Source organism: Somniosus microcephalus, chromosome 1 (genome assembly GCF_052327205.1).
Source record: "Somniosus microcephalus isolate GS21.2 chromosome 1, FLI_Smic_1.0, whole genome shotgun sequence".
In the NCBI taxonomy this organism is placed as follows: domain Eukaryota; kingdom Metazoa; phylum Chordata; class Chondrichthyes; order Squaliformes; family Somniosidae; genus Somniosus; species Somniosus microcephalus.
In genome coordinates, this window is record NC_140987.1 from 251,433,297 (window position 1) to 251,448,010 (window position 14,714).

Below are 14,714 nucleotides of genomic sequence, written 5' to 3' on the forward strand. Positions count from 1 at the left end.
CTTCACTTCTCTTTTGTTCTTTCATCCCCATTTCCCAGCCCCCAAACTGGCCTTTTAATCTGTTTCATTTCCTGTGTTTTTTCAGTCCTGACAAAGGGTTTCGACCTGAAATGTTCTCGGTTTCTCTCTCCATGGATGTTGCCTGGCCTGCTGAGTTTTTCCAACATTTTCTGTTGTTATTTCGGATTTCCAGCATCCGCAGTATTTTGCTATAGCACTACAATTAGTTGGTTGGCTTGTTAGTGTAGAACTTAATAGGAAAAACAAATCTCCCAAGAAAGTTACAAAATTAAAAAGGAGTCATCACTTTTTATTTATCAAGTCAGCAAAACAAAATACCAGGAAGTACAGTATTTACAGATCATTCTAGAAACTACAGCAGCATCGTTTAGAAGCCGCACTATCAAAATACAGAGGAAGGCCAATCAATTTTGGTAATGTTTACAGAGTTCATTTCCTCAACCCTTACAGTTGGTTTAAAATTACAACAGACTTCCAACGCATGTCCTAAACAGTCAACTTTAAAAGTATTTTAGATAACAAAAATATTTAAAAGGAGCTTCCTAAACTACAATGTAGACAAAAGAAAGAACACAATATACATGGTAATCTGCAGTATCCCTGTCTCTCACAGAAACTGCTCCCATTTTGCCCCGTTTTCAACATGAAAATAGGTGATGTTAATGAATTGCTCCAAGGAACAGGTACTTGCTGTTCTTTGAAAGCATCATTTCAAAAATACCTTGATCACAATAATATTTCATTTGATAATGCAAACATCTGGATCCAAACTGAGACCTAAACAAGTGTGCTAAAAAAAGTCATTTAACGAGCAACGGGTTTTGACAACCCATATAGTGATTTAATTAAAGTGTTTATATAAAACAAGAGTACAATAAAATGTAAACTTGGCAAAAATCTAACCTATGGAATTTTTTATTCATGTAAAGTAGTCTCACTACAACGTTGTAACGCACATCTCAATACAGATGTGCAGGGAAAAAAAAATCTACACAGTTTTTGAACAGGTATGACTGGTACAGAATGAACATTCAGTAAAGATTAATGCTGAGGTACTGCAAATTATGATCACCTTTTGCGCCAACTTATCCTACATTAACAGTAATCGTTAGGACCATATCTGCTATACAAACAAGTTTTTTTTAAATAATAGATGATAAAAACCATTTTACCAGATGCATTAGTGCAAGAAAACAAAGTACTTTCTTTAGTATGGTAAGCTTTGTTCAGTACTGTATTACACACAAAAAAAAAACGACGTTGGTGCTACAAGTGACCTGGGCTCAATGTCTGCCAATTATAGCAACTGAGTCCAATCTGGTCCTTCATTCAAGATTCAGAAATGCCTCCGTCAATCCACTGTTAACACCAGTTCTAACAGACGCCTGTAGATCTGTTCCTATCTTTTTACGTGAGCAGAAAGAGTAGACTATACAGGTGATGTTTCCACTTCCTTTAACTCTTCCTGAGGTATATGTTATAAACTATAACTGGGTGGGTGGGGCCTAGAGCTGTTACAGCCTGCAACATAGAACCAATCGAGAGTTAAAATAACAGGTTAAAAATGGTCCTTTGGATGTAAACCAACCAAGTGCCTTGAACTCAATCAGTTGTAGGCTACAATATAGTAGCTTGCAAAATATGTCCCATCATAACATTTCACTGAATCAGAGGTTGCTTGATCGATTCCCAGGACCCATTGGATATGCATCAACGGATTGACAGCTGGATCAAAGTAAAAATTTTGGGGTTTTTTTGGTTTTCAATGCACACGTTCAATATTTTTTTTAATAGAAAAGAGCAATATGAAACATTACTTCAATGAATGTCACAATCGCTACAGTGAAGTAATGACATTCCCACAAGACCATACTAAGTTTAAAAAAAACACAACTCACTAGATTGATGAGGCAGTCCCCAGTATTCTTACACAATTCATTTGAACACAGGAAACAATAGGAGAGGGGAGGGAGAGGAGAGGGGATAAGAGTGGGGACGAGGAGGAAGAGGACGGCAAGATGGGAGGGAGAGGAGAGGAAAGTAGAGAGGAGTGGGGAGAGGGCTCCCCAGATGGCTCAGTAGGTAAACACACCACATGATACATGACCCAGAGCAACACAGCCCAGAAGTGTCCAAAAAGTTTAATCCCTTCTAGGTGGCAGTAGGAGGTTCTACAATTAGCCTCAGACCAGGGAGAGGTAAAAATTGGCACGGGTTCCGGCTCTCGATCATGTTCCAGTGCCCTTGCGTGTGACGGTATTGATGGCAGGTCTGGGCTCAGCTGTGCGTCCAATCGTCGGCCAATGCTTACCGCTCAGCCTCACACATGAAGAACAGACACTTGGATGAGGTACTGAAGGGCTAGACGAGGAGTGGAGAACATGGGGTGGGCAGGTTTGGGAGGGGAGAAGGAACTTGTACAATGCTTCAAGTATACTAACATAGCTCAGACTCTTTATTTTTGGTCTCAGTATCTAGATCCTGGGAGTTTTCCTTTATTAATGCTACAGGGATTGGGCAGGATGGCATGTCCTGGTAAGCGACGTCTGTTTCCAAGTTGTCAGCAGAATCTAGTTGCTCTTCCACTCTTGAAGGTGTAGTGTTATTCTCTTCACTGGCATTTTCCGATGCTGGACTGTTTTCATGTTTTTGATGGTTGCTCTCACTTAGAGCCCTGTTTTTAAAAAAATACAAAATAATAATTAAAAAAACATTGCAGGAGAAGTAGATAACTATTCAATACTTGTGTTTACTTAAATCAAACATCCCTCGAATAGTTTGTTAAAAATGCCCTTACATGCTATGCCTCTGAATGTGACGCTCCCAATCGAAACCACGGGCAAATGTACGGCCACAGAACTCGCAAGGGAATCTTTTCTCATTGTAAATACGAGTCCCACTTCCTGGACATGTTTCAATACCTGCAATATAATTAGTTTCAGAACTAGTAACTCAATCGGATTTAAAAAGAATTGGAATGTTACACATATTGCACTAAGATCGTAACACGGTTAAAGCGAGGAGTTATAATAATATAATAGAGACAAAACAATGTTAATAAAGAAGCTGGACCGGTTTTTGGCTGAGGCAAACATCACCTCTTACAAAAGGTAGATACTGCAGGGAATTCAGGGCCAGAGTGATCTCCTGGACTAGTTTCAATCGCCTAGATGGGTCGGAGAGCAATTTCCCAGGTTTCCTCTCACCCCAACAATTCGCCTGGGGTTTTAGCCTCTCCCGTGATATCACATGGTTATTGGGTGGGGTGCAGTGTACATATTGTGATCCACAAGGTATCCCAATTGTGAGAGGCAGGCTGGATGGAGTAGAGTGTCTTTACCTGTCTGTCATTGTACGTATTGTTTGCACATAACCCATTTGGGTTTTTTTTTTAAGCCAAAGACAGGTCAACAAATCTTTCTCAAACATTAAAATATACTTGGTTGCTACTCAATGGGATGTGGGCTTGAAGCCCCAGTTCTGCTCAGTTCTTGATCCAAGTCATGTTCCGCAAGGAAATGTTAACAAAAGTACGAAGAAATAAAGAGGGAGAAAAATAGAGAGAAAGGAAAAAAATGAAAAACAAAGAGTAAGAAAAAAAGAGAAAGACTTGCATTTATATAGCGAATTTTACAACCTCAGGATGTCCCAAAGCCCTTTACAGCCAATGAAGTACTTTTTGAAGTGTAATCATTGTTGTAATGTAGGAAACACAGCAGCCAATTTGAGCACAGCAAGCTGCCACAAACAGATAATCTGTTTTCTTGATGTTGGTTGAGGGATAAATATTGGCCAGGACATTGGGTGGGGGGGGGGGGAGAAGAACTCCCCTGCTCTTCTTCGAAATAGTGGCCATAGGATCTTTTACGTCCACCCGAGAGAGCAGACGGCACCTCGATTTAACGTCTCATCCGAAAGAGTGTCAGCCTGGATTATGTACTTTAGTCCCTGGAGTGGAACTTGAACCCAAGACTTTCTGACTCACAGGTAAGAGTGCTACCCACTGAGCCACAGCTGACACTTAAAGAACTCGCTTGCTAAGAAAGGGGCCACTGTTATGTGCTCCATAGCAGTTTGGTAAAAGAGCTGGCATTAACAGTGATCTGATATCGGACCTGTACCCTTCAATAATCTCAGGGGGGGAAAAAATACACTAAAACTCTGGTCACTGAATGCTCATTCTGAAATGAAACCATGCCCCAATATTTCAAAATTAGTAAATGAAAGCTTGTAGCAAGATCTACTTACGTTTTGCAGCTTTGGGAGTGAAAAATGCAATTAGCTTCACAGATTAATGTACAATTTAGTTTAGTCCAGCTTCCAGATCCAATGTCGTGGTGCACCGCGTTGTGAACAGTGCTGAACTTCGAGCGCACAGGCAGAATCTCATTAACCGCAATCTGTGATACCGGTGACCCAAAAATGGCTACATAGTGACGCCACAATTCCTGGTCAGAATAGAGATGATTGGCTAATTCCCTCGTCAATTACTGCTGGAAGTGACTGGGATTGATTTTCCGCACGAGTTCTATTTGGAGCAGTTCGTAGAGACTCTGTAAATAGACTTTGTTGCTAAGTAATTAGACTGTTTGCTGCGAGACCATCCGCAAGTCCTGCCTCGCCGCCAACTCATTGGCTGACACAGTGGTGTCAATAGACACTCTGCCCAAAAATACGCACCTTCTGTTGGCCGCTAGGCACCTTATGATATTCTAAAAAATGTCCAAATCTGTCTCTACCTCACTTCGTATGCAATGCGTTAAAAATGAACGCAACACAAGACAAGAACAAAGGGATAATAATTTTTTTTTTTTTTTTACAAACACTTTTCAAAATACGAACCTCTTTGTTCAACAATGTTGCCCTTTTCTTCCTCTCTGGCCTCCTCTTCACTGCTGAACCATTCTTTGTCTTTAGAGTCCAATTGGTCCAAGTTGACTCGACCAACCAATTCAAAGTTGCGAACCACCTGAAATTGAGGGGAGGTGGGTGGGAAAGAGGAGAAAGAATGTTGAACATTCAATTAATTGCACAGAATTTACAGCACAGAAACAGGCCATTCTGCCCAAGTGGTCTATGCTGGTGTTCATGCGCCACACGAGCCTCCTCCTACTCTACTTCATTTAATCCTATCTGGCATACAATTTAAGCTTTTTAAAACTCAAACTTCCTTCAATAATCAATAGTCACCAGCATTACAGATATAAGTTGTGGTGGAAAGGGTGGACAGCTTTAAGTTCCTCGGAGTCCACATCACAGAAGACCTCTCCTGGTCCCTCAATACCTCTGGTGAAGAAGGCCCAGCAGCGCCTATATTTCCTAAGGAGGCTGAAGGGATGTAACCCGTCACCCCTGATCCTCTCTAACTTTTACCGCTGCACAATAGAGAGCATCCTGACAAACTGTATCACAGTATGGTATGGCAGTTGTAGCTACTATGACCGGAAAGCCCCGCAGCGGGTAGTCAAAACTGCCCAACGCATTACCAGCACCCGGCTACCGACCATAGAGCACATATACCAGAAACGCTGTTTACGAAGGTCACGGTCCATCATCAAAGACCCTACCCACCCCAGCCACAGTCTGTTCGCCCTCCTGCCATCTGGGAGATGCTACAGATGCATTCGCACCCGTACGACCAGATTTAGGAACAGCTTCTTTCCCAGGGCTGTCATCCTACTGAACTCCACAAATAAACTCTAAAGCCTGCACATCTGCCAATGCACTTTATTATGGTTCACAGAATCACAGAAACCCCACAATGCAGATAGAGGCCATTTCGGCCCATCGAGCCTGCACCGACACATATCCCACCCGATCCCCGTAACCCCTACACCAACACATATCCCACCCTATCCCTGTAACCCCATGTATTTAATCCCCCTAACACTAAGGGTCAATTTATCATAGCCAATCAACCTAACCCGCACATCTTTGGACTGTGGGAGGAAACCGGAGCACCCGGAGGAAACCCACGCAAACACGGGGAGAATGTGCAAACTCCACACAGACAGTCAGCCAAGGCCGGATTCGAACCCGGGTCTCTGGCGCTGTGAGGCAACAGTGCTAACCACTATGCCACCGTGCTGCTTATGCTTATGTTAATGTATTACAAGCCAAATGTATGTTGAATGTTTAAATGTCTTAATCTAAATGTACACTCTCGGGAGCCGCAAGCCTACATTTCGTTGTACTGCACTTGTGCACTAACAATGACAATAAAAGTTGATTTGATTTGATTTGATAAGAACTTGCATTTATACAGCACCTTTCACAACCATAGGACGTCCCAAAGCACTTCACAGCCAATGAAGTACTTCTTGAAGTGTAGTCACTGTTGTAATATAGGAAACGCAGCAACCAATTTGCACACAGCAGGGTCCCACAAACAGCAATGTGATAATTACCAGATCATCTGTTTTTAGTGATGTTGGTTGAGGGATAAATATTGGCTAGGACACCGGGGAGAACTCCCTGTTCTTCTTTGAAATAATGACCATGAGATCTTTTACGTCCACTTGAAAGGGCAGATGGGGCCTCGGTTTAACGTACCATCTGAAAGACGGCACCTCCGATATTACAGCACTCCCTCAGTACTGCACTGGGAGTGTCAACCAGCCTGGATTATGTGCTCAAGGCTTCCAAAGTGTAAGAAATGCCAATCCCTGCATTTGGCATCAGCAAAGTCTTTCACGCTGCACCAATATCAAGTGTGAAGATCACAAGTTATGTGCTCACTAGCTGCTAGACCACCACAATTGTGGTGTATGTGCCTTTAAGAGCCCCTGTGTACTGTAATGCCGGTAATGGCCACTCGGGCTATATAAGCCTGTATAATGTCTTGTATCTTTTAGTTCACCTCCAGACTTTGTTCAGTAAACACCTGTAAACCAACTCCTGCATTCCGTGTCTCCATTAACACACAGATACAACAGTGGCGACGAATTGGAAACGGACTTACCTGCAATTAGGCAGCACCTCAAGGAGATCGATTCTTCAAACGAAGGTCGAAGAAAAAGAAAAAAAAGAAAAAACTGTGGTTTCACCAGCTAGCCGGGCTGGTGGCAGGTACTGCAATAATCCTTCCTGGGCGGCGGGCTGGGGCTCGATCGGCTGGCTCTGCAGCGGGGCCGAGCAGCGAAGGCGGAGGCAAACAAAGACGGAGGGTGGAGCACTCGGGAGATGGCCAGCGCTGCAAAGCAGGTCGGCGTTCGGACCAAGCAGAGGGAGGGAAAAGTCCCAGAGAGTCCGGCGGGAACGAGTCTCCAACTATTAAAAATATCTGTATAAATAAAAACCGTGGAGAACAGCGTCGTCAGCAGCGGCAGCGGCGGGAAAGCGCGGGAGGCGCCATTTTTTCTCGGCAGGGAAGAAAGGAAATCGCGGGAGGCGCCATTTTTTTTCAGGATGCCTAAGACTGGCAATATTACTGCTTTCGATAGTGATGTGGAGGATTGGACCACATATGTGGAAAGAGTGGAGGTATATTGCACAGCGAATGAAATAGAGGATGATAAAAAGGCATCGGTACTTCTAAAGCTAATGGGCGCAAGGACATACGGGCTGTTACGAAACTTAATCACTCCAGCCAAACCGATGGACAAGAATTTTAAGCAGATTGTTGATACCCTACAGGAGCACTTAAACCCAACACCGCTGCTGATAGCGGAATGATTCAAATTCTTTAAAAGGAATCAGCACAAGAATGAAAGTAATGCTGATTACCTCACCGAATTAAGGAAGCTATCAAAGCACTGCCAATTCGGGGCAGGACTGGCAGATACTCTTCGAGACAAATTCGTCTGCGGTCTCCTAAGTGAAGGAACACAGAAAAGGCTACTTTCTGAGAAAGATTTAACACTGGACAAGGCTTTCAGTGTGGCTGTATCATACGAAGCAGCAGCAAGAAGAGCTGCAGAGATACAGCAAAAGCCACAGGACTTCGGCACCCATGAAATGACACAGGGTTGAGAGATGTTATCGCTGCGGCAGATCCACCCATGACCAGAGGGACTGCTGGTTCAAGGACAAAGCATGCAGGCAATACGGAAAGATGGGACACATTGCACGTGTATGCCAGTCTGGAAACAAAAAAACCCACTGACAGAAAAAAAAATCAATAAGGAAAAGTACAGAAAGGTACAAATGATGACGGACAGTAGCTCCGAAGACCAGAAGAGCGATAGCGACTCCGGAAACAAGAGACTAAGCTGTCTCAAATTACATAATGTAATTGCCAAAGAAGATTACCAGACCATTTGGGTTACCCTCACGATAGCGGGGTCCCCAGTTAAAATGGAGCTAGATACAGGATCAGCTCTGACCGTCATAAGTCGACGGGATTACGAGCGACTATTTCCGCATATACCTTTGAAAGACACATCCATTATCTTGAAAACATATACAAGGCAGAAAGTATACCCCAGAGGGAAAATAAGGGTGCCTGTTGTATACAACGGCAAGGAAATACAGAAGTTGTATTTATACGTTCTGCAAGATGGTGGTCCACCGCTGTTGGGACGTGAATGGATCAGGAAGATACGTTTAGACTGGCACTCCATTCAGGCACTGACGGTGACCAGTAAGAAAAAAAATGATGATGACGTCATACCTGAATGATTAAAAGACATCTTGGCCAACGCCAAAGAAGTGTTTCAACAGGAACTAGGAACCTTGAAAGGCGTCACCGCCTCAATAAAAGTGAAAGATACAGCAATTCCCAAGTTTTTTAAGGCAAGGCCGGTGCCATACGCAATTCGTCCAGCAGTCGAGGCAGAGCTGGAGAATTTGGAAAAGGCAGGCGTGTTATCCAAGATAGATTGGAGCGAGTGGGCAACACCCATCGTCCCAGTCATGAAGAAAACGTTGAATAATGATAAATCTGAAGAACAGAGAACAATTCGCATCTGTGGGGACTTCAAGGTGACCGCAAACCCGGTCCTTCACACGGTACAGTATCCTCTTCCGAGGATAGAAGATATTTTCGCCTCACTGTCCGGAGTGAAACGTTTCACCAAAATTGACTTGGCACAGGCATATCTACAGATGGAGGTTGAAGAGGCCTCTAAAAAGTATCTCACGATAAACACACACAAAGGCCTGTAGCAGTACAATCGACTGGTTTTCGGAGTAGCATCAGCTCCAGCTATCTGGCAAAGAGCTATGGAGCAAGTCCTCCAAGGGATTCCGGGGACTCAATGCTACCTAGACGACATCCTTGTAACAGGAGAAAACGACAACAAGCACCTTGCCAATTTGGAGCAGGTGCTCACTAGGCTGAGAGAATGGGGCCTACGAGCAAATCGCCCCAAGTGCGAATTTTTCCAGAAACAAATATCATATTGTGGCCACATAATTAACGAGGAAGGGTTGCATAAGTCACCTGAAAAAATTGAAGCGGTCATAAAAGCCCCAGCACCTGAAAATGTCTCACAATTAAGGTCGTTCCTGGGATTGATAAATTACTATCATAAATTTTTACCGAACTTGTCAACTCTTCTGCACCCTCTTAACGAACTGCTACAAACAGGAGTAATTTGGAAATGGAGCGAAGACTGTAAACGTGCATTCCATAAATGCAAAGGCTTGATCACGTCCAAGGAAGTGTTGGCTCATTACAACCCATCACTGCCAATCAGACTGGCGTGCGATGCATCCCCTTACGGCGTAGGAGCGGTGTTATCGCATAGATTCCCTGATGGCTCGGAGCGGCCAATAGCTTTTGCGTCACGCTCATTGAACTTAGCTGAGCGTAACTATGCCCAGATCGACAGGGAAGCACTCAGCCTGGTATGGGGAGTGAAGAAATTCAACCATTACCTACACGGACAAAAATTTACCTTGTTGATTGACCATCAACTCCTCGTCTCCATATTCAACCCTAAAAAGGGCGTTCCCATTATGACAGCGCAAAGGCTACAGAGGTGGTCCCTTTTCCTAGGGGCACACCAATATGACATAGAATACAAAGGATCAAAACAGCATGGGAATGCTGACGGTTTATCGCGCCTACCGTTGCCAACGGTAGAAGAGGCACCTACAGTGGACCCAGTGGAGATGTTCCACTCAACCATAGTAGAATGTCTACCAGCAACAAATTCTACCATTGAAAAGGAAACGAGAAATGACCCGACTCTCTCACGAGTCTATGATTTAACGGTGAAGGGATGGCCAGCACATGGCGAACCACTGTTGCCAGCATTCTCGCAAAGAGAGCAGCTGTCAGTGTGCCAAGGAACCTTGATGTGTGGATCCAGAGTGGTGATTCCACCCAAACTCCAGGATAAAGTGCTAAAGGAGCTTCACGAGGGGCATCTGGGTGGAGTGAAAATGAAGAACCTAGCCAGAGCGTTTGTGTGGTGGCCAGGTATCGATGGAGACATCGAAGAAATGACCAAGAGCTCTCTAGGATGCCAGAAGGTCCAAAACGCCCCACCACAAGCCCCTCTACATCCATGGGAGTGGCCCTCATCTCCATGGCAAAGGGTACACATCGACTTTGCTGGTCCATTTATGGACTCAATGTTCTTAATCGCGGTTGATGCACACTCCAAGTGGCCGGAGGTAATAAAGATGTCCTCCACCACCACGGAAAAAACCATCACAGTATTAAGGACCATATTTGCCAGGAATGGGCTGCCTGAACAGATCTGTTCTGATAATGGACCGCAATTTGTGTCCGAAGAATTCAGGAAGTTCTTAAAAAACAATGGGGTTAAGCACTACACGTCCGCCCCATACCATCCCGCCACCAATGGATTGGCTGAAAGGTTTGTCCAGACCTTCAAGAAGGCCATAAAGGCCATGGGTAATGAAGACATAAATCTACAGCATAAGGTAGATAACTTCTTGTTTGCATACAGGAATGCAACACATGTGGTTACAAACCAAACTCCCGCCATGATGTTTTTCAATAGAAGCCTAAGATGCCGGCTGGATTTGATCAAGCCAAACATCAGAAGGGACGTGGAGAACCGGCAATTTCAAGGCATGAATGAAAGGCCAACTAGAACCTTCCAGATAGGTCAACAAGTTTTGGCCCGGGACTACCGTACCGAGAAATGGCAGCCTGGAACTATTTGCACACAACTAGGACCGCTGATGTATACCGTGGACATTGGAGAAAGCATGATAAGGCGCCATGCTGACCAGATCATAGAGTCATCGAAAAGGGACAACCTACACCACAACTCTATACGCCTAATGATGAAGCAGAGATACCCATAGTATCTACCTCCGATCCGGTGATACTGGAACCAGATGAACCCGACACTGGCATTCAAGCCGAATCGACCTTGCCAAAAGAACCTACTACACCACCAAAAACTACTACACCACCGAGGCGTTATCCGGACTGGGTCAGGAAGCCTCCAGAGAGACTGACTTATAATTGATTAACTGCAGCAAATGTGTAGATTATTGTTCTTGTAAACATGTTAATTAATGGTTACGTAATAAAATGTTATGTACTGGTTGTCTAAAAGGGGAGGAATTGTGGTGTATGTGCCTTTAAGAGCCCCTGTGTACTGTAATGTCGGTAATGGCCACTCGGGCTATATAAGCCTGTATAATGTCTTGTATCTTTTAGTTCACCTCCAGACTTTGTTCAGTAAACACCTGTAAACCAACTCCTGCATTCCGTGTCTCCATTAACACACGGATACAACAACAAGTGAATACGTAGCAATGTACACTGGAGGCTTTTCAACTGCAAATGACAAAACACGGTCATTGCCAGCAAACTGCCCCACAATATATCAATTAGTGCATTAGTGTCAATAACTTTCCAAGTGAGTGCTTTTATCCTTTGTTTCCTTGAAGGTTTGAATTTAGGGAGAATCCTGAATATTTAGTTTCAAATAGAAAGGTTGGCAACGTAAAATAAACAAAAATATTGTCTCTGTGTTCATTCATCAAAATAAATATAACGAAATAAAACTACATATGCAAGAAAGTTATGCTATAACGAAATAAAACTACATATGCAAGGAAGTTATGCTAAACCTTTATAAATCACTGGTTCGGCCTCAGCTGGAGTATTGTGTCCAATTCTGGGCACCACACTTTAGGAAGGATATCAAGGCCTTAGAGAGGGTGCAGAGGAGATTTACCAGAATGGTACCAGGGATGAGGGACTTCAGTTATGTGGAGAGACTGGAGAAGCTGGGATTGTTCTCTTTAAAGCAGAGAAGGTTAACAGGAGATTTAATAGAAGTGTTCAAAACAATGAATGGCTTTGATAGAGTAAATAAGGAGAAACTGTTTCCACTGGCAGGAGGGTCGGTAGCCAGAGGACATGGATTTAAGGCCATTGGCAAAAGAGCCAGAGGGGAGAATTTTTTTTACACAACGAGTTGTTGTGATCTGGAGTGCACTGCCTGAAAGGGCGGCGGAAGCAGATTCAATAGTAACTTTCAAAAGGCAATTGGATAAATACTTAAAAAGGAAACATTTGCAGGGTTTAAGGGGTGATCTAATTTAAGTGTTTAAAGAAGTACAGTTAAAGAATGGGAAAGACTGCAGCTCTGCTAGATTATCTAATAGTTCTTCCTATTTCAATCAGCCTTCATCGTAGAATGATACAGCACAGAAGGAGGCCATTCGGCTCATCGTGCCTGTGCCGGCTCTTTGAAAGAGCTATCCAATTAGTCCCACTCCCCTTACTCTTTCCCTATAGCCCTACAATTTTTTCCTTTTCAAGTATTTATCCAATTCCCTTTTGAAAGTTACTATTGAATCTGCTTCCACCACCCTTTCTGGCAGTGCATTCCAGATCACAACAACTCGCCGCGTAAAACAAATTCTCTTTATTTCCACCCTGGATTTTCTTTTTACCAATTACCTTAAATCTGTGTCCTCTGGTTACCGCCCCTCCTCCCATATTTATTCTATCAAAACTCATGATTTTGAACACCTCTATTAAATCTTCCCATAACCTTCTCTGCTCCAAGGAGAACAATCCCAGCTTCTGTGCATATTGACATATAAGCCTGCAAATTCTTCTTTTCAAGTGTTTATCCAATTCCCTTTTGAAAGTTACTGTTGAATTTGCTTCCACCGCCCTTTCAGGCAGTGAATTCCAGATCATCACAACTCGCTGCGTAAATTTCTCCTCATCTCCCCCTCTGGTTCTTTTGCCAATTATTTTAAATCTGTTCTATGTAAATCGAATCAAGATCATTCACTGACCTCGGCATCTGTTTTATTTTGTCTGATAACTAAATCTTGGAAAATCCATTGTTAAGCAGCCTTCAGCAAAATGGGTAGTGGAATGTGTGTCATGTACCTGGGGTCAAAACCCAGCAGGACAGGTTGACGCTCATACTGCTCACGCTATTGCCATAACATGGGCTAATATCCACAGCCACGGGGTCTAATTTGCCAACTTTTACAAAGCAGCGTACTCTTGATTTAATAGCTCAGGATGATGAGCATTTTGGCACTGCTAGGCTCGATATTAAGTCAGAGATTACCGCCTGCTCACAGTACGTTGGTAGAATTCAACTGTACATGAACCATTAAAAGGTTTCAAAAATTTAAAGAACCAGAGGGGAGATGAGATTTTTTTTTTTTTTTTTTTAAATATATAAACGTAGCGAGTTATGATCTGGAATGCACTGCCAGAAAGGGCGGTGGAAGCACATTCAATAGTAACTCTCAAAAGGGAATTGGATAAATACTTGAAAAGAAGAATTTGCAGGGCTATGAGGATTGGGCAGGGAAGAGTGGAACTAATTGGATAGCTCTTTCAATGAGCCGGCACAAGCACGATGGGCCGAATGGCCTCCTTTTGTGCTGTATGATTCGACGACACCAAGGGACTGTGAACAGCAAAATGATGCTTCTTCTCAAGACAAAGCATGTAGTGACAGCTAAAATGTTGACCCTATTTTCCTGAATGAGCAAAACTGGTAATACAATTTAAGGTGTACATTTTAGCTGAAGTCTTTGACTTCACTAGTACGATAGCAAAATACTGCAGATGTTGGAAATCCGAAATAACAACAGAGTTGACGTTTCGGGTTGGACCCTTCTTCAAAACTGGAGAGAAAAGGAACTAGATCGAAGGCAGGGCTGCGATCGGACAGCCTTCCGGTCTCAATATCGAGTTCAACAATTTCAGATCATAACCTCGGCCCCTATTTCATTTTTACTTATATTTTTCCACTCCTTTCCTCCCCCCCCCCCTTTCCTTTTGTTTCTCTCTCACACCTGGCAGCTATCTTTTGCCCTGCCAGTACACTTTACACCTAATCCCAGCCTATTACCATCTCGTCTAGCTTCTAATCTCTTTTACTTCTTTTGGTTCTTTTATTCTTTTGTCCGATCGCAGCCCTGCCTTCGATCTAGTTCCTTTTCTCTCCAGTTTTGAAGAAGGGTCCAACCCGAAACGTCAACTCAAATTTCTCTCCACGGATGTTGCCTGACCTGCTGAGTTTTTCCAGCATTTTCTGTTGTTATTTCTTTGACTTCACTACCTGATCATCAGAGCATGGAGCTTACTAAACTCGTGCACTGGTTCTAAACTGCTGTGGCCATTCACAAGGTCATTGTAGCTGCTTGTAAATTTCAGGCTCCAGAGCAAAGGTTGGCATTCTTTCTGGTTTTCTTCCCCCCAAGAAACAGTTTTGCATCATTAACGCAGCCTGTTGGACGGGTGTAGGACGGACATGACAGACAGTTAGATATATCTA

At 43.5% G+C, this 14,714-nt stretch overlaps 1 protein-coding gene across 7 annotated transcripts in view; it reads right to left on the reverse strand.

The window, feature by feature from the left end:
- Nucleotides 1–289: 289 nt before the first annotated feature.
- Nucleotides 290–14,714, reverse strand: part of znf462 (zinc finger protein 462) — a 109,493-nt gene continuing 95,068 nt past the window's right edge. For all 7 annotated transcript variants that reach the window (XM_085991954.1, XM_085991943.1, XM_085991933.1 and 4 more), the window contains 3 exons: nt 4,864–4,990; nt 2,819–2,942; nt 290–2,695 (listed from right to left, as the gene is read on the reverse strand). In XM_085991954.1, the coding sequence (XP_085848080.1) occupies nt 2,458–2,695; nt 2,819–2,942; nt 4,864–4,990 (489 nt within the window). In that variant the 3' untranslated portion in view covers nt 290–2,457. The remainder of the gene's footprint in view (nt 2,696–2,818; nt 2,943–4,863; nt 4,991–14,714) is intronic.